Genomic DNA, 24,092 nt, shown 5'->3' on the forward strand with positions numbered 1-24,092 from the left:
CAGCCTTCAGCATGAAGCCTTTCTGTGTTTTTCCAGCGAAGAAAAAGTTCCATTTGTGTGGTTAAATGAGCTGTGACTGTGCCATGGGTTTGGGTGGAGAGAAGGTGGAGGGGTGAGTTAACTCTTGTGTTCTCACAGGTACAGAACTGGGGCGGGCTGAGCACCTGCCTTGGTACCACAGTGTGGTGGTGCAGCTTCAGTTAAAACCGTCTGCATTCTCCTGTGCCTTCCCTGTTGGCTTAGGCTGAACTGCAGTGTCTTAACTGAAGGAAAAGTAATTTAAGTGTCCTTAGAGCATTCTGTACAGGTTTAATGCTGCAACAGAAATTAATGCACTAAAGGTGTGGGTTTAAAATAAGGGGAGGTGGGGAGGAGAGGAAACGACATGCAAGGATGATGGAATGCTTGCAAAACTTTGTAAGGAAGAATTGTAGCTTACCATGTCAGCTTCTAGAGGCAAGTTAGTTAACTTAGGTGAAATCATAAAAATAAATATAAAAAATAAAAATACATTAGAAATAAATATAAATATATTTAAAATATCATAGAATATGGTGAGTTGGAGGGGACCCATCAGGATCACCAAGTCCAACTCCTGGCCCTGCTCAGGTCATCCCACGAATCCCACCATGTGCTTGGGAGCATTGTCCAAAAACTTCCTGAACTCTGTTTATATTAATATCAGATATAAAAATGTTAAACATGTAAATATATTATATATATATATTTGAACGACAAATATACTAAAAATGCCTATAACAAATAAAAATCTCCCGGTGCACCAGGAATGCGTCCCTGGGGCTGCCCGGCTGGAGCGGGGCTCGAACTCGCGGCTCTCCTGCCCCGCCGCGGCTTTCCCGGGCAGTGCGCGGGCCCCGGCCCTCCGGGGCGGCGGGGGGCGCTGTGCGAGCGCGGGGGGCGCTCTGTCCCGGCGGGCCCGTGAGGAGGCGCGCGGAGCCGCCGCCGTGTCCGTCATGGCGGCGCCGCTGTCGGGGCCGCTGCGCCCCGAGCTGGCCCAGGCCGTGTCCCAGGCGCGGGTCCTGGTGGTGGGGGCCGGCGGCATCGGCTGCGAGCTGCTCAAGAACCTGGTGCTCACCGGCTTCAGCAGCATTTACGTGGTGCGGGTCGAGGCCGGGGCGGGGGCTGGGGCGCTCCCGGGCTGGCGGGCGGGGGGAGGCCGGGCCCGGGGCCGCGGGTGCCGCTCGGCGGGGGCGCGGTGTCGGCGCGGCCGCTCCGCCCGCCGCTGTGTGTGCGCGCTTTCAAAGCGTCCCGGCCCGCCAAAGCCGCCGCGGGACCGCCGGGCCGGAGCGCCACAAAGGGGCCGCGGCCTGCGCGCCATCGCCGCCCCCCCTCAGCCCGGGCTCCCGCCGGGCGCGGGAGCTCCTCCTTCCCCCGCCGAGGTCCGGCCGCCTTCCTTGGGAAGGCCGTGTATCTCCGGAGCCCGCGGATGGAACCGCCCGGGATACCGCGCTGTGCCGTGTTTGCTGCCCGGCGATACCTTGAAAATCTTTAGTTTAGCCCAGTGCCGCCTTTGCCGGTGCTGGGGGTGATGGTCCCGTGATGAATTGCGGCGAGAAACCCCCCGGGAGAGGTGAACTGTGCTTTTGGATCGCGGGCTGCAAACTCCCTCCGTGCTGTCGCTTCCCGCGGGCTCGTGCTTTCACTTTTGCTTCCAGATATTAATCTGTGAATGCGTACAGGAAGGGCAGATGTGAGAGGGTAGTAACGAAAACGGGATAGGGACAAATACTACTGGTGAAACTGATTGCCTGCTGTCCAGACCTTTACTGGTTTCTTACTGTAGTAAGAAAGAACATGTGGTTTTAAATCCAGCCAGAGCATAGGTCTGTTTCCTTGAATACCGGTTTACTAACGTGCCCAGGAGTCACATCTGAGAGTTTTGTGTGACAGGTTGTGTGGAGTTTGGGTTTGCAGGCAGGCTTGTTGAGCAGAGCAGCTCGTACCTAAAACCATATCAGCTTGTAGAAGAAAATAGTTACTGGCTTGCCTTGTTATTCTTACGGCTTGGGCTTTCCTACTGGAATGCTTTTGAAACTTGTAGAATATGTTTAATTCCAAGTTGTCCCTTTGGTTTGAGAGCCTGTCCAATTTAAACATTGCACCAGGGAAATAGATAACTGCAGAGGAGTGGAGGCATTCTCTGCAGTGTTCTCCTCTTTTTCCCCCCCCCTACTCTACTGTGTCAGTTATGTACTCCTGCAGTCCATTATAATAGAGCTTAAAGCTCCTGATTTTCCAGTTAGTCATTATGCACAAATCTCACTGGGGTGTGCTTATTGTTTCACTTATTATAGTTTGGTGTTGCCTTTCAAGGCTGGCTTGGTGGGACTCCATTAGCTTAAGTACATGTTGGATCAGGGCTATCTTCATATGACAATATCACGGGCAGTGTTTTATGCAAGAGAGTATTGTTTTGATAACATAGGGAACAGGTGGGTACAAGACAAGATGAGAGCAAAAAAAGAATATTACATAAAGAGGGAATTTGCTGTTAGCAGAATAAATTGCTTTTGTCAACATTTGTGATATTGTTGAGGGTTTTCCTCAGTTCTTAAATATTAACAAACGTGAATATCTGAAAATGCTTTTTTATACGTAAGTTGTGATTTTTTTAAAAAAAGAATATTAATACTAAAAAAATTTAGTTGTTTTGAATACCAGACAACTGACAAATACGTGGCTTATGTATAGTGTGTTGAGAGGCATACCCTTGTCCTATGAATGAAGAACAAAATGGATTTTTTTCAATATCCAGGTCTGAATTAAGAGCATGAGTAAATGTTGTTATGGTGCCTTTTCTTCCAGGTTACAAAAATGGGAACAGTGTAGTTGTGTTATAAGTGAGCTGTTAAATTCTGATCATTCTTAGCTAGACTGAAGCTTCTGTTGAGGTCTAATGGTCTCAAGTTTTCTCTCTGGAGAAGAGCTCCCTTTGCTGCCTTTAGTGCTCTAATTCCTGCTTTCAGCAGGAGCTGATGTCACTTGTCATCGTCTCCAGTTGAAATATTCAAAGCTTTCTGGGTAGTGAAGGTTTTAACAAAATTTTTCTCTTTACTGTTTTCCCTTGAGGTTCTAGGGCTTTTTGGCTTTGGACTAAGCAAGCTTTCTGTGCGTCTTATGAGGAAGAAAAGGAGGTAGAAATGTAAATCATACAAATATCATTTTCATGAAAAGAGACAAGGCCGTGGGTAGTTACTATGATACCATGATAGTACTGTTTAACAGTCTCAGCTCTAGAATACATTTTTAAAATGTTGTATCTTTTCTGTTTGCTCTGTATCCACACGTGCTTTTATTAACTGTTTAAATGAAACTCTCTAGCTATTGCAGTTCTTAGTATTTTAAAACTTAGTCCTTCAATTAAAAATATTCCCTTCAGAAAACAGGAAGGTTAATATTGGAGTTTGGATCTGTCACACAAAGGATGTTCAGTGAGTGTGTGCCATGCTTTTTTCATAATTCAGGTTGGGTTAAGGAAGTTACAAGTGTGTGAGAACACCCTGAGTAGGTCATGATTTAACTTCACACTGCACAGTCAGTCTGAGAGTGCTCTCTGGATAGCTGAAGGTGTTATTGTGTTGAGTATGTCAGCATTACTTGTGGGAATTTGGGAGAAATCTCTCTGATGCTCAGAAAAACTCTGGAGAAGGCTTCTAAAAAGAATTGTTGATCAAAGAAACTTTAATTGCACAAAAAGCAGTGGTAACAAAGCTAGGAGAAAATGTCAAAGTTCTAGTTGAATCTTTTAAATTCTTGTGGGGGCTAAAGATACTTGAATTTATGCTCTTGCTGTGTATATATTAATAAATAGAAGCATAGCTGTTAGGGGAGTTGCAGTCATGGCATCCTTTGAGGCTGTACCTCGGGGTGTTTAGTGCTGTATGTTTTTAAACATTTTGATTGTGTGATTTGGTTTCTTTTTTTATAAGTAGACTTCACGATTTGTTAACATGCACTTAGGCAGTTAGTCCTGGGCACAGGCAGTAAAAGCTTTTGCACTGCAGTGTGTGTGTAAGATGGCTGTGCAGCCCTTGTTTTACTGATTCAGGTGCTTAAAGCCATGCTTGTATAAAGTGGAAGGACCAGTTGATTTGGAGCAGCCTTTCCTGGGCCTTGGGGAAGCACAGAGCCAGTGTTCAGGGTGGGCAGTGCAGGGAGAGGCTGGCTGTACCCATCTAGATGGATTTCTGCAGTTTCCCTCCTGAGTTTGCTCCTCAGGAGCTGCCACTAAAGTCTTTATCCTGTGTAAGCAGGACAGGTGATGTTGACTCTACTCACTGCTGTGAGGAGGTATCTCAGGAGTCACGTGCATTTTTGGCAGGGACTCTCTTCAGAAAGCTTGTTGTGGGTAGCTCTGCACTTTTGTCATGGTCCCTTGTCAGCAATGATTGATCACGTATGGATTCCTGGAGATAATTAGGTGACCACTTGTGTCTTTTCAGTTGCTGTGGTACTGATGTAACACCTGAAAGGTCTGAAAAGGGGTCTGTAAAGTTTCTGCATTTTGGCCAATTGTCTTTTCTTCAAACTGTGTTAATGGTTTTGTTCCTTCTCTTTCTGTGAAAGTGAAATGCCTCTCTTGTGTGTTTATAGATTGATTTGGATACTATTGATGTCAGCAATCTCAACAGACAGTTTCTGTTTCAAAAGAAACATGTTGGAAGATCAAAATCACAGGTGAGGAAAAAGTCAAAGCCCAAGTCTCATTACTCAGTATTTTTTTATGGATAGTGTTAGAAACATGTCACAATTTAGTTTCTGCTGGGAAGAGGTAAGTGTTGGTTGGTTGAATGTGGCTGTCCACAGCATTTCATTATTAAAGTATTTAAATCTCTTAAGGTAGTCAACTTAGTCGATACTCAGCTGGTATCAAGTCTGTCTTTTAGAAGGAAGGAAGAAATAATAAGTTTTTTTTGTTTTCTTTTTTTTTGTTTTGTTTCTAGGTTGCCAAGGAAAGCGTGTTACAGTTTTGTCCAGAAGCTAATATTATAGCTTACCATGATAGCATCATGAAGTATGTTTGGTTTTAAGCTCTAATTACATGTTTGATTTGCAAGTACTGTGTTATTTAAATGCTACAATGGTGTGCTTTAAGATATTTTACAAAGCGTTCCTCAGTAAGGAGAAATAGCTGTAAATGTGAACTACCACACACCTGAGTGGGAGTGTGGCTTTTGCATGGGTTTTAAGCTCTGGTAGTAAGCTGTAGTCATTTGTTTGTGTCTGTTTTTCATTTTATTGGCAATATTTGCCATGTAAGTTTCTACTCTGTAAGGATGCCCCGATGTCTTGAGCAGTAACTAAATTAAAAGACATGTGAATGTTAAGTCTGTGATTTAAAAAATTAAGTCCTTTGTGTGTGTGTAGGTAACTGTTATTTATATATGCCCCAAGCTGTTAAAATTTGGTCTTTATGATCTGCAACCAGTGAGTAGAGTACAATATTATGTAGGGTTCCATTAGCTGTTACCCATGTTTTCATGTATATTTGCCCCAATGTCTAAAAAATGGATATTCTGTATCATGAAGATTTGAACTCTGACGTTGCTATTAGCCAGTGAAACACTGACTCACTGCATCCTTTTCCTGAAACTGCTAATCCTGTTTACTCTCTCTTCTTTTCTACCTTCTTCTTTAAGTCAGAAAAATGCAATGTGAAGATAACTGAAGTGTTGAGATTTAAGGTCCCATGTGTTGGCTCCTCAGGGTATGGACACACAGTCAAACCAATGGAGCTATCACAGTACAATGAATTATGCACAGTCTGATGAGCTGTGGTAATTACAGTGTGCATGTTTTAGCCACAGCTGATGGTTTTTAAGGTCAGTTACCACAGCTCAGCCAATTTACTCATTAGGTCAGAGTAGTTTAATCACTTTTCCTTGTCTGCCTGTTTCATTGGTCAAATTAGTACTAATTGCAGTAGCTTCCTTCCAGCAGCATAAATTCATGCTTTCACCCAGCTTTAAAATGGGCAGAAGACAAATGGGGCAGTTAAAGGGTAGCTAAATTTATAATATGTGTAATTTATCACACGAACATCGGTTGCATGTGTAGTTTCTCTTGTGCAGATATATAACCAACAACTTTGTGCCATTTGAAATGTTGTTTTTGTTTTCTGTAGCCCTGACTATAACGTAGAGTTCTTCCGCCAGTTTACGTTGGTTATGAATGCTCTGGATAACAGAGGTGAAGTTTTCACTATGATTTTATATTGCAGATGTTGCTTGTTCCTTGCTGCAGTGTCATTTGAGTAACAAGTATCCTCTTAACCCCTCTGCAGCTGGACTAAGCCTTGTGTGCTTTGCTAGAAACTTGAAAGGGTGGCTGGTGTTTCTGCAGGTGTTTTGAAAGTAAATGTTAACTGCTAATTGCTGCTTCATGGGAACTGATGGGTATTGTGGGTTCAGTGTAGCTTTAGTCAGTTGAGTTTGCTGTGTTTATTAATGTCACTACATCTTGTGAGAATGGGAAACTGGACTTTGTGAAAATGGTGTAGTGCTCTATAAAGAAACAAGGCAGATTAAGGATAAATGTTTGCTTAGGATGCTAGTTTGAACTTGGAGAAGTAAAACTTTTTTTTTTCTTAACTATTAAAATTATTTCTTTAAAACCCTCTTGATTTACAGCTGCCCGTAACCATGTGAACAGGATGTGTCTGGCTGCTGATATTCCTCTTATAGAGAGTGGAACTGCAGGCTACCTTGGACAAGTCACAGTTATCAAAAAGGTTAGGTGGGGTGTTACTCTTGTCCTTGGCTATTTTAGACAACAGGGAGTGGGTGTTTGGAGATAGAGTTACAGTTCATCTGTTAGTAGCCTAAACTATCAGTAGCCATCTCAGAGTGACAAGTAAATGCTTCATTTTTCACCAGGGAGTGACAGAATGTTATGAATGTCAGCCTAAACCGACTCAGAAAACGTTCCCAGGCTGCACAATCCGAAATACGCCCTCGGAGCCTATCCATTGCATTGTGTGGGCTAAGTATTTGTTCAAGTAAGTGATTTTTTTTTTTTTTAATAGGTACTATGGTTCATTCTTCTGGTTTCTAAACCTACAGAGAGAGAAAGGAAATTGACACACTTTTATATTTATTATAACGTATATTTTAAATTAATTTTAAATTAATTTAAAGGGATTATGGTGAAAACCCCAAGTTTCTTGACCTGGGTTCTGGGGTTGTTATAAAGATGGAAGGTTGATTAGTATTTAGGCCTTGCTCTAATAGCACAAAAATCTGGCAGAGTAGTTTGGCACAGCAGTGTAGGTTGAGGTTGCTCTATTCATCATCTTCATATGAAGTAAGCACATTTTTCAGTTTAATGCATGTTTTAACAAGTGTAAAGTTTGTTGGAATCTTGGATATCCCACAGGTTCTAAAAATGCATTTAGTGCTGCAGTGTAAATATTAGGCTGAATATTGGGTGAACTGTTGAGTGAATTATACAGAAAAATGTTTTGCTAAATTCATTCTTTTGTGTTGTCAGTGTTAAGTCCACGTGTGATGAATCCCAGCAGTTTAAAAACAATGTATGATGTGGCAGTCTGACAGCAAAATCCTAAAATGAATATGTATCCATTAGCAAATATTTGAGTCTTTAACCAGATATGCTGAAATTCTAGTCTTGTTGTTGTTTTTCATTGTTACGTAGCCAGTTGTTTGGAGAAGAAGATGCTGATCAAGAAGTCTCACCTGACAGAGCTGATCCTGAAGCTGCCTGTGAGTGTGATATGAGCTTGTGGTTTACCCTGTTACCGAAATGTTCTGTTTCAGAGATTATGACTCCTTTCTGTACATTTCTTAAGGTTAGAGAGTTCAGCTCCTTTTCTTTAAAGAAGATTCTGTTTCTGGCCTCTGGGAGGCATGTATTTTGAACAGAGCACTGAGTGATATTTGTAGTCTCTGCATTTCCCACTCCTAGCTGAGGGTTTGCAAGGAACTGCAGGAATTGTGTTTGAACTCTTCTAGCCTGCAGCACTCCAGCATTAATCTACATGAGAAATATGCCCATTTTGAGTGATATTTTTGTAGCTATTCAGTATTTTTCTCTAAGGACAGTAGTCATAGTTACTATGAGGTGAATAAGCATCATTGTTGGTTGCTTCTTTTGGATCCTTTGATAGATGAATGGACTTGGGAGGGGGAGCTTAGAGGATCCTTCAACTCTTCAAATTCTTTGACCATCAGATAGTGATCACTGAACAGGTTGTTTCTACAGGAAATCCAGAATGAAATAGGTGAGTCTTAAAAAGAGTGGCAATATAAAGTCACTTAAAACAATGGCTGCTGAAGTACTTGAGAGGTAGCAGGTGCAATGCCACTTCTTTAAGTAAAGACACCAGGGCACTTGTAGGAGGTGTGAGCTGTAGCCTGGTGTCTGCAGTGCCAGAGTGCCCATGGTCAGGGTGCCTTGGTCACACAGTGTCCGGGTTTGACCCCAGCTGGCAGCTCAGCACTGCGCAGCCCTCGTTCCCTGCCCCGCCCAGAGCAGGGGGAGCCACACAGAAAGGGAACCTCACAGGCTGGGGTAAGAAAAGCTAACAGTGGAAACAAACAAATATGTAATACTAGTACTATTATAATTGGAGTAAACAGAGAGGGGGAATGAAGACAAACAAGTGACACAGTTGCTGACTGCCCACTGGCCAATGGATGCTCAGCCAGTCCTCAGGCAGAGATCAGCCCCTCCCCGCCAACTCCCCCAGTTTATGTGCTGAGCAGGACGTTCTGAGGTCTGGAATATCCCTGTGGCCAGTTCAGGTCAGCTCTCCTGGCTCTGCTCCCTCCCAGCTCCTTGTGCTCCTGCTCGCTGGCAGAGTACAGGAAACTGAAAAGTCCTTGACTTGGAGTAACCTCTTGGCAGCAGCTAAAACATCAGCGTGTTACCAACATTGTTCTCTTACAGAATCCAAAACACAGCACCAGACCACCTACTAGAAAGAAAATTAACTCTCTCCCAGCCCAAACCAGGACATCCAGGGAAGAGTCAAGGCAACCTTTATAAAGGGAAGTCGTGCCCTGCACGGCTCTGTGGGTCCTTGAAAGGAATCAGCAAACCTCTGGAAAGTGTATCTGGTGTAGACTGTTCTGAATGTGCAGGGGGCAGATTCAAAAACTGTTATGGGGAACCTGAGGGAGATAAGCAGCCATGGGGACAAAAAAGGCTGAAGATCCTGAAGTGGCTAAACTACTTGAATGATAAATGGTGGTGAGAGGAGTCCCAGATGGGACATGTGTGCTGTTCAGCACGGATGATTGAGCAAAGTCACTCAAAATAAAAAAGGTGAGGACTAACTGCAAGAAGTAGTAGAAAGCTTCACAATACAGAATGACTGGGCAATGATACATGAGGCAGATAAATATGAAATAATGCAAACAATGCATTGGTGAAAGGCAGGAAACATTCACAAATTTACGCATAATGTTATGATCTCTGAGTTGATCTTTCTCATTCAGTCAAAATGTTAATAGATAGTTTTATGAAAACATCAACCTGCTTATTAGAAATCATGATAGCAATTGTTGAATGTGACTGGGAAAGAAAGAAAATTATTAGCATCTTTATAGAGAATTTTTTTTTATAAAAAGAACCAGAGGTAGGAAACGGAAATTTTTGTTTGTTTGTTTTGAAATCCCAACCAAACTAAGACTCTTTGCCAGAAAAAGAAACAACTAAAAAGGGGTGGTAAGACACTTATGAAGCCACATCATAATGTGGAGAAAATTAATGGGAAACAGTTTTTCATTGTTTCTGCAAATAAAGGAGTTGGGTGCTACTAACTTCAATCAGTGAGTTGCAGTTGCAGAGGCAAAGAGGAACAGGCACACTGTACCTAATTCAGCTTTTGTTGGGTGCAATAAAGCCATTTTATGGTCCCTGCATAATTTTGGCAATTGACTCGGGGTAATATTTGGATGGAATTTATTTATTTTTTTTTTTAATTTAAAATACTGGTTATCACTTTATTAATAGGGGAGCCAGCAGAAGCAGAAGCCAGAGCACTAGCATCCAATGAAGATGGTGAGATTAAACGTGTTTCAACTAAGGAGTGGGCTAAATCAACTGGCTATGATCCAGTCAAACTTTTTACTAAGGTATCTTCTTTATCCAAACGTCTGTATTTGAAATGTATGAGGTGCTGTAAAGTGAAATCAAACCCCAGCTTGGACGTTTAATGCTAGCCATCAATTATGTGATCATGTTATGATATCCACCAGTTTTGCTGTTGTGTTGGTCTCTTGCTTGTTTTACAGGATTCCACCTGCATCTGCACAGATGGCTGCAGCAGCTTGCCTCCTCTGTGCAGACAAAACTCCATTGCAATTACCTTTAATGGGAGAGGGTCTGTGTCACCTCTGGAATTGCACTGGGCATAATCAGAACCAGTCTGAGGATCTAAAAGCTTTCAGTCATCTGTGCATCATCAGGCTCTGGCATAAGAGAAAACAAACTGATTTAGGAGTTTTTGTTCTAAATAGTTACTGAAAGTGGATAATTAGAGGAAATGAGATTGAATGTAATGTTCATAAGTAGTAATAATTTTCTTTGGAAATTCATTGGCATGTTCATTCACGTGTCTCAGAGAGGGCATACAAAGAGCTGTAGGTGTAGACAGGTAGAAACCACTGTTTAGATTACTGTTTCTTGATTTTTCACTTTACTCCTCCCCAGGTTAATCAGAACTGTGTCTGCTCATGGCATGGGTGTTAGAGAGTGGGGAATAAGTTTTTAGACTGTTTTTATGTAGTTGAAAATACTGTGAAAGAGAAAATCAAAACCTCATCAATGTAATGCTGATTTTTCAGTGACTTTTTTTGTTCCCCTTCCACTTAAATTTTTTTTTTTTATGTTTCCTAGCTTTTCAAAGATGACATTAGATACTTGCTGACAATGGATAAGCTGTGGAGGAAAAGAAAGCCTCCAGTGCCACTGGACTGGGCTGAGGTACAAAAGCAAGGTAACTATCTCTCCTCCTACTGTACATTTGTAAATCACACCTGCTGTTTATTAATACATCTCTGTGATATGTACATTTTTTTACTGTCACAGTTGAGTACTGATAATGAATATATTCTTTACAGTTCCTGAAGTTTTCAAATTTTTCTCTGTAAAGATAACATTTTTTTTAAGACTGTTTTTCAGTTGTTATTTTAGATACTCAGTATTGGCTGTAGAAAGTACACATTTAACAAAATTACATGTCAGCTTATTCTAGAACACCTTGCCATAAGCACTGATAGATTTATCTCTGAGTTTAATTTGTTTGAAATTTACATTTGCTGTAATTTGTGCATGTTTAGGTGACTGATACCGTAGCTATAGTTGCAGTTTTAAATGTGGATTTGTTGTAATATGTTGGGGCTACTGTAAGTTAAAGATATTGTTCTTCACTTTAGAAAATACTTAATTTTGCTGAAATTGGAAAGTTATGTGAGAGTACTTCTATGGAACTTACAATTATTCCTGATCTTAGGTTTTTTTTTCTTTTTTTTCCCAAAGAGCAAAACATATCTGACCAGCAGAATGAGAGCTCTGCAGTGTTGAAGGATCAGCAGGTTCTCAATGTCAGGAGCTATGCAGACCTGTTTTCAAAGAGTGTTAAAACCCTGAGCCTTCACCTGGCTGAGAAGGCTGATGGAGAAGCACTTATTTGGGATAAGGTTAGTTTGCTGCATATAAACTCTACGTGTGCAGTACAAATATTAGTTGGGCTCATTCAGTTTCCTTCCAAAATAGTACTACTTAGAACAAAACTATCTGGCACCTCATGGAAACATTTTCAATACATAAACAAATATATTCTTTAAACACTGTCTTGTGTAACTCACTGAGGGGAAGGATTAATTGCTGTGGTGTGAAATAACTTAATCCACCAAATTCTCCAGCTTATAAAAGCACAAATTCACAAGTATTTGTCATATTTTGATTTTTGAAAATATTTTAATAATGCAACTTCATTTTTCCCTTCTTACCTCTCTCCAAAACATGCTCTAAGCCAGTGGTCAGTAGCTGAGGTTCTGCTGAGGTTATGAGCAATCAGCTGATGATGGGTGTGCAATACAAGTTCTGTTGAAGAAGACAAGAATTTTCTCTTTTATCACCACAGACAGGATCACTTCCAGTCAGTTATCATTTGGCATAAGAAAAAAAAGTAGTCTGTAAATATGGGAGGGGGAAAAATAATAAAATATTACTATGACCAATAGTAAAAATTCTTATCTCTGAAACACCCAATGTTTGAAACAGCTGATTCAGTGTTGAAATTCAATGTTGAAAATGTTTGAAACATTGTAAGACTTAGGATTTAAACATTTTTGTAACACGCAAGGCATTTTATTAGTATGAATAATATACTAACTTGGTACTAAAATACATATGTTTAGAAATTGTAGGTAGTATTTAAAGTATTACTGCTCTGAGTACACCATCTGAAAGAGGAAGTATATGGACTTCGAAATTAAATACTGTACAGACTTTTTACTTTTTAATTCTGGATTTTAAGGTTTTAGGAACCATGTGTTGCAAACTCTTTCCAATGAGTAATCTGATTTTTAAATGCTTTTTGTAATAACTTCTTGTTAGGATGACCCTTCTGCCATGGATTTCGTCACTTCTGCTGCAAACCTCAGGATGCACGTTTTTGGAATGAATATGAAGAGCAGATTTGATATCAAGTGTAAGGATAAAATGTAACATTGTTTCATTTAAATTATTACCTTGTTTTCTTTTGCTGTTAGAAGTCTTCCAACTCTTGTTTATTTTGCAGCAATGGCAGGAAATATTATCCCAGCTATAGCTACTACCAATGCAGTGATAGCTGGGCTGATCGTGCTGGAGGGTTTGAAGATTTTATCGGGGAAGATAGATCAGTGTAGAACGGTAAGTGGGAATAAAACACTTTTGCTTTCTTGCTGTTTATTATTTGTTTAAAAGTTCCATTTAACATTCTTCGACTACTCTGTGTAGTTTTGCTGTCTCTCACTTGTCACTTCAGTAGATTCTGAATATGCTGGGAACTTTCAGTCACAATGGAAAGAGAGAAGTGCAGGTCTTAAGGATCGTTAAATTCCTATGACAATAAAAATTTGCTGCTGGGTAGGAGAGAGAACCTGGCTGCCATCACGTGCACTGTGGTTGTTTGGTGTTGTGGCTGTTGGGCAGGAGCTGGGCAGTCAGCATGGGGTGGACTGGCCGTGTGAGACTCCTGCTCAGCAGGCAAAGCAGAGAGGATTAGGGAACAGGACAGCTTGTGAGACCAGGAGAAGAAATCTACAGGAAAACAGGCTTTAGACCTGCTGGTACTTACAGAATAACTTGGTTTCTTCTTGTCTGTCCTCAAGATTTTTCTGAACAAGCAGCCAAATCCCAGGAAGAAGCTACTGGTTCCTTGTGCTTTGGATCCACCAAATCCTAATTGTTATGTATGTGCAAGTAAGCCAGAAGTGACTGTGAAACTTAACACACACAAAGTTACTGTGTTGACACTCCAGGACAAGGTAAATCTTGAGCCATAGTTACATTTCATTTTGAACCTAATACTGTAAATTATTAAAATAAGGTATATGCTCAGTGTATTTTGACTGAGCATCTCCTATTTACTCTACATTTCTCTCAGCTGCAAGAAGAGCTGATAGCCACTATGCTTCTTGCCCATGTGTGTTGTATGTCTTGTGAAAGAATGTTTGCATTTTGTAAATTTTGGTGGTTTTAAAGCCTGTTAATATCTGAGAGCAAAAAACTAAATTTGTATTTCAGTTGAAAGTTCAGTAGCTACATTACAGTTGTAGTCACTATTGATTCATAATTCTGTCATTTTATGAAGTATTCTAAAAAACTTTCCAGCATATATAAACCTGTAGATATCAGACCTCAAAAATACAGTCATTTTGTTCATGGAAGTGAACAAAAAAGTATAGACTTTCAGTAAATGTCTGAAAATGAGCCAGAATAATAAACATAATTCAAGGTTCTTTTTTTAATAAATCTTTTAAGGTCAGAGATTGATTGAATATATTTTAATATATTTGTATTTTCAGATACTGAAAGAAAAATTTGCTATGGTAGCACCAGATGTACAAATAGATGATGGAAAGGGAACTATCCTTATCTCTTCAGAAGAAGGTGAAACAGAAGGTAGGTATGCCTCCTGAGGGTCTTGGGATAAGAGTACATAAAACCTTGGAGGACACCATACAGAATATATGCATAGCAGACGTTGCTGTGTTCACCCTGTGGACTAGTATTTGAGGAGAACTGGATTTGCAAGTATTTTAAGTGGCTTGAGGATAGCCAGTGGTATTGTGTGCAAGCTGTCCAGCTCAGCTTTCCTGAACAAAGCACTTCTCAGCTGGCCTGTCAGGATTCCTTTCAGGAACAGGTATCTGCCTGCAAGCCCCCTTCATTTCCTGCTTCTTAGATGGTGCTCTGTTCATGATGCCAGAAACCATCTCCAAAATGTTCTCAAATGCAGTAATTGTGAAGTGCTTGAACACGATGGCATGAGGAGTAAATAAATCAAACATAAGTAGCTTTAACTCCTAGTAGGCTTAAATGTCAGCTTTTAATTTAAATATAGCTAATATGTGTTAATCTTATGTTCCTACATAAAAGTTCTGGAGTACTCTGTATTTATTCAGGTGTAAAGATCTTTATAAATAGCTCTCTACACTGCAGGCTTTTTACTGTTTTTGTAGCAAATAACCACAGGAAATTATCAGACTTTGGAATTCGAAATGGCACTCGACTACAAGCAGATGATTTCCTCCAGGACTATACACTGTTAATCAATGTGCTTCATAGGTAAGGATTCTGAAATAAGGATTTTTTGTATATATACATAGAACAGTTCCACAGGGAATTTTTCACTCACAATCTAAGTACATGAATGAAGTTCACAGATTAAGCTGCTGAAAGGAAATATACAGGCAAAAGAGGAATTTTTGTTTTTTAAGAAATTATAGTTTAAGGGGTTTCGTGTCTTTTTTGTAGTCTTTTGTTGTGGTTTTGTTTTCTACAACAATAACTGAAAGAGATTTATTTCAGTAATTTTTTGTTACACATCATAAGAATACATTGCAAAACCAGATTATTTTTTGGGGCAACCAACAAGAAAGAAACTGGCATTTTAAAAAACCCCTAACATTTAGAAAGGCAAAAAAACCCCAGCCTGCTGGCATAATAGATCCTCTGCTTGACTACGTGTGTTCAGAAGTCACTCTGGAATAGCTGGGGTGTGTATTTAACCCTGGGTAAGTAATAGACATACACAGAAACTGAGCACATTGCACGTTCAGTGGGAGTAGGGCTGGGATGTTAAGGAAGAAAGGTAAGTTCAGCTAATGATCTTCTGATTCCTAAGCATTTTGAGTTCATAGCACTGGGTGGAATAGTGTTTAAGAATAGACAAAGCATAAATTACAAGAGAGGACTGAACAAATTTTCCTCTTTTTCAATATGTTTTTCTCATTTTGTCATAGTTGCAGGGTGCTCAAATACTTGAATTTTTTTTTTTTTTGTGTAAAAGACAGGATTTTGCTTTCTGGCTGTTTAAAAGCATGTGTATTTTTCTGCAGTGAAGACCTAGAAAAAGATGTAGAATTTGAAGTTGTTGGTGATACCCCTGAAAGAATTGGCCCTAAGCCATCAGAACCAACATCCAAGAACATTAGCAATGGTAGTGATGATGGAGCACAACCCTCAACATCAACAGGTAATCAACAGTAATCAATATTAAACAAAACAGTTTTTCACTAGTGCAGTCCAATTAAAGTTGTCTTCAGTTGTATGATTTAACTTGACCAATACAAAATAAAAGGCATTTAAGTTGCCTCTGTGTATAACTCAGAATAAAAAAATACACATTTACAATTGTTACAGAAGGCACAAAAGGCACAAAAGTTTATGGTACGTATGCCTTGAAATTGTATTACTTACCTGGTGTTCCTTTGCCTGTAAGATATGTGCAGATTTAAGACACTAAGTATGTAGTCCCTTGCTTCTTGTTTGAGGGAAAACTCAATTTTAAGAGTATTGCTAAAATTTACTTCAAATTATATTAAAAATTGCATGAAGTTAGTTTTTACACTGAATTTGTGTTTAAACCCCAAAAAAATCCACTACATGTCTTGAAAGTTCACATTGGGTTCTCTTTTCCCTTACATACTATCCACTGTTATCCTTTAGCTCTGTAAGTCTGCTCAACCTTCCACTTCTCCCTCTCTTTGTGAGTTCTCTCTCCTGGAATGTGGCCTCTCGTGGGAGTTGTGCTGAGTGCAGTAGGGAAATGAGAGGCTGCTCTACAGCTTGGTGTGTGTAAAACTTCTTTTCCCAACAACTACTGCAGACAGCAGCAATTCTTCTGTTTTGTACATGCAAAAAAAGTCCTGCTAACTAATGCATTTCCCGTATTTTTGGCTTATTGCAGTATTTTCCACACCTGTGGTACAGAAGGAATACCAGTGTGAAAACCATATTTTATAGTAATTTCAGGGACATTTAAGATACTCTTGCAGTTGCACGATAAAGAATGTGGATAAAGAATGCTCCAATATTTTATGTATGAAAACTGGTTTGAGAGTAGACTGTCTCTGCAGTATCCATTTGAACTGCAAACCCCTCTTTTGCAGCTCCAGACCAGGATGACGTGGTGATTGTTGACTCTGAGGACGAAGGTACTTCCAGCAACGCTGACGATGTGGAGAACAAAAGCCGCAAGAGGAAAGTGGAGAAGGGCTGTGAGTGCGTGGGGGCCAAGAGAGCGCGCGCTGAGCAGGAGCAAGACGACCTCATGATCGTGGAGTCTGAGGATGAAGGTGCTTCCAGCAGTGTTGGGGAGGAGGAGAACAGGAGCCTCAAGAGAAAACTCGAGGAGAAAGGGTGCGAGTGTGTCGGGGCAAAGAGCGTGTGCTGAGCTAAGAGCAAGATGAAGAGCATTTGGGGGAACCTCCAAATGCCCCTTGACAAAGTGATTCACATGATGTCATACTGTAACAGCAAATTGTGGTGGGATGTGAAAAATGTCCAGAACTAGACTAACTAACTCTAAGGCCTTGGTTCAAAGTGGATACCAAATCACTGGCTTAAATAATTTGTGTCTGTTTCTCATGATGATAAAGCTCTCGTATCAGTAGACTCTTTCAGAAGTTTTTTCCGTACTCCATATAGTAAATGTAGTAGAAACATAGTATATGAATACTTACAGAGAAGTATTTACCTGAACAGTCACGAAAACAGCATGGTATTTTTGTGTAAATACCTTTTAGGTATCATCCAACAGGACAAAAAAAACCCTACTTTTGTTCAGTAAAGGGCCATCATCAGATGCCCGGATTTTAAGCAACTACATTTTTTATTTCTCAGTGATTACTTTTGAAGTTTCCCAGCAGTGGCCTGCCTGCACATTTGCTTATCCCTTTCTGAGGCTGTGTTTTAAGTGTGACTGCTTCACCTCCAGCATTCACAGAATCACAGATGCTTGAAGAAAAACATTTTTAGCCTAGTCCTAAACATTTTTCACACCCTGAACAAGTAAAGAAGAAAATCCAACAAAGCAAATTAGTGCCATGTTTTAACAGTGTTCTTATACATCAGCTGGCACTATGTACATTACTGTAAAACTGTTAATTTACTCCAGTTTTTCAGCTCGTACTGCCTGGTATGTCAATGTAAGAAGCAAATTTTTGTGTATTGTTACAGTTTCAGGTTATTTATATTTGATGTTTTGTAAACTCAGATACTACTACTATACTGTACATCTGATGGACCAAATAAATAACATCTGAAATACTTGCTATATTTGCTTGCACAGTCCAAGATTATGCTGACTTATGGGATTTTACAATGTATAGCCTTCAAAAATTACTGTATTATTTCCATTTTTCTAAACATAACCTAGTAGTACAGAACTTAAGCTTCACTTGTTTGAGGTGAAAGGGGAATTTTTTTAATAAAACTTTTGTGAATGTTTTTTTTCTTGGACAATCAGTTCTTGGGCTCTTGAGCTGCAGCAGTTGCACCACCACACACATGCTTTCACCACCTCATGCCTTCAGAATGAAGAAAGCTCTGATTTTTGTACATTACACTTTGTGTGTAGGACAAAAGTGTAATGTTTAGAATTAGTGTCTTAAAACCTACTGCATTTGTGTTGGTAATGCAGAATTGTCAGTGTTGGTTCTCAGAATGCATTAATTGGCCATTTCTGTCACTGTACCAAAATAATCTCCCACTTTCATGCCAGGGAACCAAAACTGCTCCCATTCATAGGTGAGTGTGCAGTGAGCCTTACAGAGCACAGCAGTTGAGCAGCAGGATTTATTCTGTTACAGTTTGCAGATTGAGTGAATTGGAAAGCAAACGTGAAGTTTATAGGAGGAGAATGTTAAAAAGCAAAGGCCAGCTCATCATTGTGTTAAAGTTGCCAGTGCTGTACAAAACAGCTTCTGGGATGCAATGAATGTTTTATTTCTTCTTTTAGGTAGTGTAGTAACAGTCATATTGCAGTGGCTTGTTTGGAGGCATAAGAGTTCACAGTGACATCCTTTTGAGTTAGCTGCTGCTCGGCTGCCAGGAGTGAAGGCAGAGGTAAAGATGTAAATTAGAGGTGGTGCAGAAAGGATTTCAGTGCTACAGTGGAAAACCTCTTGCCATAAACAGCTGAAGCACTAGAATTTCATGTCTAATGACACCTTCCAAAAATTAAGGCTGACATATTTTGGGTTTAAGCTTTATTAAAAATGAAATTAGTGGTTTATTTGATTTCTAACTTTTTTTAAAAAACAACAGTAGAGGGTGTAATTCTGGTAACTTACTGCAGTAGTTTTACTGAAGTTGAAAGTGTTAGTGAGTTAGAAGTTGAGTGCTGTATGAGCTGGATTGAAATGTCACTGAGAGATTCAGGGGTGAAAAAATGGGGGGGGGGGGTGGTTCTGTTCTGTCCCCCTGGCTTCTTCTTAGGTTATTACTTGTTTTTTGTTCTTAACCATGTGTTGTCATTTGGTTTACAGCATGAACAGCCAGACTGGAACTGCACAAGCAACTCCAGGGTGAGGTATGCAGGAGGTGCAGCTGTGCTGCTCGTGCCTGGGTAGGGAGGAGTTGGAGGGGCAGAGAAAGCTCCTGGATCCCTCCCGTAACATGCTTTGAAGTGAAGGATTTTTAATGTATTTCCTTTACATGGGCTGCTCCCACAGAACATGGGACAGGCTCTTGGCTGTTCTGGTCAGTTCTTTTGAAGTTTGGTAATACAGAATGAGCCACTGAATGCAAACTGCTGCTGTGCAAAATGAAAAGCTGCTTTTCAGAACTGGTGGAGTATGAGGCTACTGGTCACCAACACTGTATTAATGTAGAATTTCCAACTTAAACTTTCTCTTGCTCTTTAGAAAAAAATATCAATTGAAGCATTTATTAAGCTCTCAAGTAATTAAACCTCAATTTTTCAAATGACAATTTGTTCAACTCCTAATAGCAGTAATGGTCATATGGAAGGAATATAGTTGGAAGGCACAAGATCTAAATGTTAAAATGGAGGAGAAATTCTTCCCAGGGCTTTGGCTCGGCAACCTAATGCAGGCTCTGTCTCCACTTACAGTTTTTGAGCTCAACTCATTAAATCAGTCCACAAACTGCTATTTGCAGTGATATAAATTGGCTCTGCTGTCACACAGTTCTCAAGTTGTTTATAGTCATGCAAAATTCTCTAATGCAGATAAGCTTTTCTGGCTGCTTTTATAGAAACAATTCTTGATGCATTTTTAATTTACTTGGTGAATTTGAGTGCCATGTATGGACAAGAAAATACAGACTATTACAGAGTGTACCTAATGTCTGCATGCTTTTAATTCAATATCCCTTTTCTGCAGCAGAGCATGGAAAGAAATATTGACCATTTATGACTGACAGCAGTTAACCAGAGATTCCTTAAGCTGTTCTGAGGGAGGGTGAAGGAATTCCCAAAGCATCTAGAGAATCACCTTTATGAGGCAAATGATAACCATTCAGGAGAAAGAACTCTGGGGCCCTGGTGACAGGCACCCATTTTCCTAAAGAGCCACTGTAACTTGTAGATGATCATTTAATATTTGTAGTGTTTCTATGTGACATTTTAGCTTTACTTTATGAAACCCTTCCATAGTTGAACCACAGAGAGAGGTGCATCCTTTCCTGGCCTCTGGACTGACAGCTGGGAGCAGATTGATGTGCCATTTCAAGTTCTGACCTTTACAACAAAGACCTCTTGCTAACCATTTATTAGACTTCAGAAGATCAAATCAGCTTGTGTTCAGTCTGTAGATACCATTGATATCTGCTTCAAGCTTACTTCTACTGCCCCAAAATTTAAAATTTTGATAAGAAAACTGAATAAACACAGAATTAAGGAAAATAAATTTGGGGTTGTTCTGTTTCTGTGCCTATAGGTAGGGATACTTGTTCATTTTGTTTGCAGCTGTAAGGACAAGAAGCCCTCCATTTTGTGCATCTAAAATACAGAATGTGCAACAAAGCAGGAACTAGGATCAGGATAATACAGCAAATTGTACACAAGTCAGTTATCTGGTTTTTGCTTGCCTGAGATTATTTCTGGGCTAGTGCCTAAGTAGAATGACTACAGGGAGCTTATACCTGCAGACAAATGTACGTGAGGGAGAGGCAATGCTTTGATTTGGAGGCCTTGATGCTTGTAAGGGAGGAACAGGATGAAGTAAATACATGTACTTGTAGATATAGCTTGATATCTGTTATATTAAAAGAAGGAAGTTGCTGTTTAGATACATGTTACCTTTCTCATCAGCAGACTCCTTCACTCACACAAAAAGAAGTTTGCAGAACAATTTCCAAAAGAAAAGATACTCATTCAGCAGCACTTGAAGCTACCTGCAAACGTTAAGCAATTCCATCCTCGCAGTACTGAGGCAGTGGCTGGAGATAAGAAGAGACAGACCCCCAGAAGCACTTTGGCTTTGGAGGTGTGGGACTGACACCTTTGCTGCTGGGTAAGTGCAGGGCCAGAGCTCTGTGGGACACAGGGCTCATCGGACTGCAGCATTATTGGGGATTTGGAGAGGAGCTACAAGCTGGAGAGTGCAGAGGATGCTGGAACACATAGACCAGGCTTCACTAGTCATGCTTATGGAACAAGCTCTATCCTTGCAAATTTGTGCATTATTTTCAGTTAACAAGTGATACCTCTATAATACCATTTTATATGGAAAGTACAATGAAATGTAAATGTAAGTGGTGTTCTTAACAAATCAATGTCCTCTTCCTTCTGAAATGATCCTTCTCATCACAGCTGAAGTGCGTTGTGTTGCCAGGTCAGGAGGTCAGTGCTCGTAGCCTGCCTCATTTCTTTAATGGGTATAAAGAGGCACATACAGTCAGGCTGATACTTTTCACCACCAGAGCAGAGTAGGGCATGTGTCTGGCAGCCTGACCCTCATGCAGTGTTTCTATTCTTTATTCAGTGCACTAGTGCTCTCTGATTCCTCTGCTGGATGAAGGTTTGCAGTACTGTAATCAGGACTTTCTTTTTTATCATATCAAGAGAAATTGTAGCTCCTCCAAGCCTCTGAAATCAGAAGCTATGTAACTTCAGACCTCCTTAAAAGTACTAAGTGAGTGCACTGCTAACTGAGCTGGCCAAATAAAATGTAGATTTATGCAACTGTAGTATTTGCTAACTGATTGCATTGGAATATACAGTGACTGTGACCTGTGAGTGCAAGGAATGATGGCCAGTGCCCTGTGCAGCCTCCCAAGTATGAGCCCATAAACTGTACTGGACAGAAGTGTGGTTATCTGAAATATGTAAGAAGTGGAAGATGAAGCTATAAAAGAAATAAGATACATATATGGTGCATTAATCATAAGTGCTTGGACAGATGTTGTCTGTCTGCCTCAGCACGTTCACAAAGCGCCTGTTGTGACTGGAATTTTACAGGGTCTGTCCCAAGTTATGTTTGTGCAGCACAGTGAATAGCTGCAGTTGCAGTGAATAAGAAGAATGTAAAAAATGTTAAATAGTGTTTTATTGCAGATTTAGAAGGAGAAATGACCTGTAAGCCTGCAGAGTGGTGTTAGTCAGAAATATTTTAAATAGTTGTGCCTAGCGAGGGCAGCCATTCAAATACAGTGTGTGCTGTCTGCCAGAAGATGGTGCCCTAAAACACACTCTAGAATTACAATTTTTAGAAGCTGCGATCAATTGCAAATGAGAATTTTAAAAAACAGGTCAGAGCAGAGAGATTTGCAAACAAATCACCCAAGTCCAAATACATATTAATATCCAAACTTCATATTCCAAAATTTTTGCGTCTACTTAAAAGTATTGCAACACAAATTAACATACAGGATCCAAACATGCAAAACAAAGCAATATAAACCCAATACAGCTACCACTTCAAAGAAAATCAAAGCTTCAGTCTCCCACCCCAAAATAAAAACACTTCTTAGCATAATTTTTTGAATTAATTTCACAAAGTTTTTGGGGGGTTTGTGTTTGTTTGGGTTTGAGTTTTTTTTCATCAGGTTTAAAACACACCAGAGATAAAAGAATAATCATTTATGTTCCTTACCAGGAAGCCGATCAATTTTAAAAGTGGAAAACAGTTACCTTGTGGATGTCATATAATTTCATTGATTTCTTAATGCTGGAGACAAAGAAGGAAATTGCAAAAAAGCAGGTAGCATCCAGTTCAATAGGCAAATCTGTGGAGCAGCTTCAAATTGTTCAGTTGATGAAGTGAGACAAAGAACTCCCTCCTGCATTGTGTCAGGTCTGATATAACACACACACACACCACAACACAAGCAATGGGATTTTTGCCATTGTCTTCAACCCAGCTGACTTTTCCACGGGGAGTTCTTACACTGACAGATTCCCTGCTTTGTTGGTAATAAACTGTTTGCAGCTCAGGAAGCAAAGCCTAGCTGAGCAGCAGGTCTCCCTGCCTGCTGGCCTGGGCAGTGCTCCCTTGTAGATGCTGGCAATTACAAGGAACAGGAGTGCTCTCGGGAGGCCCGGCCAGCTGATATTCACAGATCAATAACTCCACCTGGCTATTTTGCCCCCTCTGAGTCTTAGACAATGGAGTTTATTTAACAGAAGCAGCTGGCTTTACTTAATATCTGATTTACTGAAATAACTTAAAATCAGGCATAAGGATAACCACACCAAACCATGAAATGAAGTTCAGCTTTTATAATGCTCTCATAGTTCTTGTGCTCTTAGTTGCAGAAGTGTCAGTCTTTTTGCAGTTTATACACGTTACTGCTGGTTGTTATAATCAAGCAAGTATATTGAAAATTATGTGGAGAGAAAACCACATCAGGATTGTCAAACTGGAACTACCCAGTAACTTTGGATTTTCATGTATCTAAAAGTGGGGAGAATGATGGGGCTACTCAGTACAGCAACAGCAGCTTTAACTCCACTCTTTGTTTGCGCAGCCTGGTACAGACGGTCTTCTGTGAGAAATGCAGCAATGCTCTGTGTGCTGTGTACCACTGCAAGCATATTTATTCCACCTGTATGGTCCACACCTGGGGCTGTACTGCAGATAAATGTGATGTTCTTCATGCATGTGACACAAGTACAACTCCCTAGTGAAGAGGGAGCCAGGAGCATTGCCCCTGCAGCAGGGCTGAGATGGGAACATGGTACCAGGATGCTCTGGCCCAGGAGTTACTTATCAAGCATAAGCTTTCAAACAGTAAGTGATTTTTATCATTTGATCCACACTGCTTACTAAAATGGGCTGTTGCCTTAGACTCTGCAGTATGTTTTTCCCATGAGTGCATACTCTCAACAAAGCACACGCTTTCATGACTTCTGTACCAATAGACTTAGTGCAGAAACCTGCTACCTGCTGGCAGCAGAAGCAGCATAGAACTGAGCAGCCTCAAAAGACAGAGCAAGGGCAGATGTGTGGCTCAGAAGGACAGAGCTACAGAAGGACACTTGCTGTAAGTGTGAGCTGTAGCTTCAGCTCTGCAGTTCCTGCTGTAAGGATACCTGCCCAAAATGCTTCCTTGCATGAGCACACAGGCAGGGCTTCCCAGTATGTCCT

General features: G+C 40.4%; 1 protein-coding gene across 3 annotated transcripts; it reads left to right on the forward strand.

The window, feature by feature from the left end:
• The first annotated feature begins 937 nt into the window (after positions 1 to 937).
• On the forward strand, positions 938 to 18,003 carry UBA2 (ubiquitin like modifier activating enzyme 2). 3 transcript variants are annotated; one of them, XM_069026521.1, is made up of 17 exons: positions 938 to 1,118; positions 4,615 to 4,698; positions 4,965 to 5,035; positions 6,146 to 6,210; positions 6,651 to 6,751; positions 6,897 to 7,018; positions 7,675 to 7,742; positions 9,997 to 10,118; positions 10,882 to 10,981; positions 11,524 to 11,684; positions 12,607 to 12,700; positions 12,791 to 12,903; positions 13,365 to 13,520; positions 14,061 to 14,157; positions 14,718 to 14,823; positions 15,597 to 15,733; positions 16,650 to 18,003. In XM_069026521.1, exons 1-17 carry the CDS (start codon positions 975 to 977, stop codon positions 16,931 to 16,933), a joined length of 2,025 nt encoding a protein of 674 aa, XP_068882622.1. In that variant the 5' UTR covers positions 938 to 974; the 3' UTR covers positions 16,934 to 18,003. The 3 variants fall into 3 exon arrangements, with proteins under 3 accessions (XP_068882622.1, XP_068882624.1, XP_068882623.1); XM_069026523.1 differs by lacking the exons at positions 938 to 1,118; positions 4,615 to 4,698; positions 4,965 to 5,035 and adding an exon at positions 5,094 to 6,022; XM_069026522.1 differs by lacking the exons at positions 938 to 1,118; positions 4,615 to 4,698; positions 4,965 to 5,035; positions 6,146 to 6,210 and adding an exon at positions 5,094 to 6,022.
• The last annotated feature ends 6,089 nt before the right edge of the window (positions 18,004 to 24,092 follow it).

Source organism: Aphelocoma coerulescens, chromosome 11 (assembly GCF_041296385.1).
Source record: "Aphelocoma coerulescens isolate FSJ_1873_10779 chromosome 11, UR_Acoe_1.0, whole genome shotgun sequence".
NCBI lineage: Eukaryota > Metazoa > Chordata > Aves > Passeriformes > Corvidae > Aphelocoma > Aphelocoma coerulescens.

Coding starts and splice junctions, on each gene's coding strand:
- UBA2 (XM_069026521.1), top strand. CDS start 975: ATGGCGGCGCCGCTGTCGGGGCCGCTGCGCCCCGAGCTGGCCCAGGCC. Junction 5,036..6,145: donor TACCATGATAGCATCATGAA/GTATGTTTGGTT, acceptor TGTTTTCTGTAG/CCCTGACTATAACGTAGAGT. Junction 7,019..7,674: donor TGGGCTAAGTATTTGTTCAA/GTAAGTGATTTT, acceptor ATTGTTACGTAG/CCAGTTGTTTGGAGAAGAAG.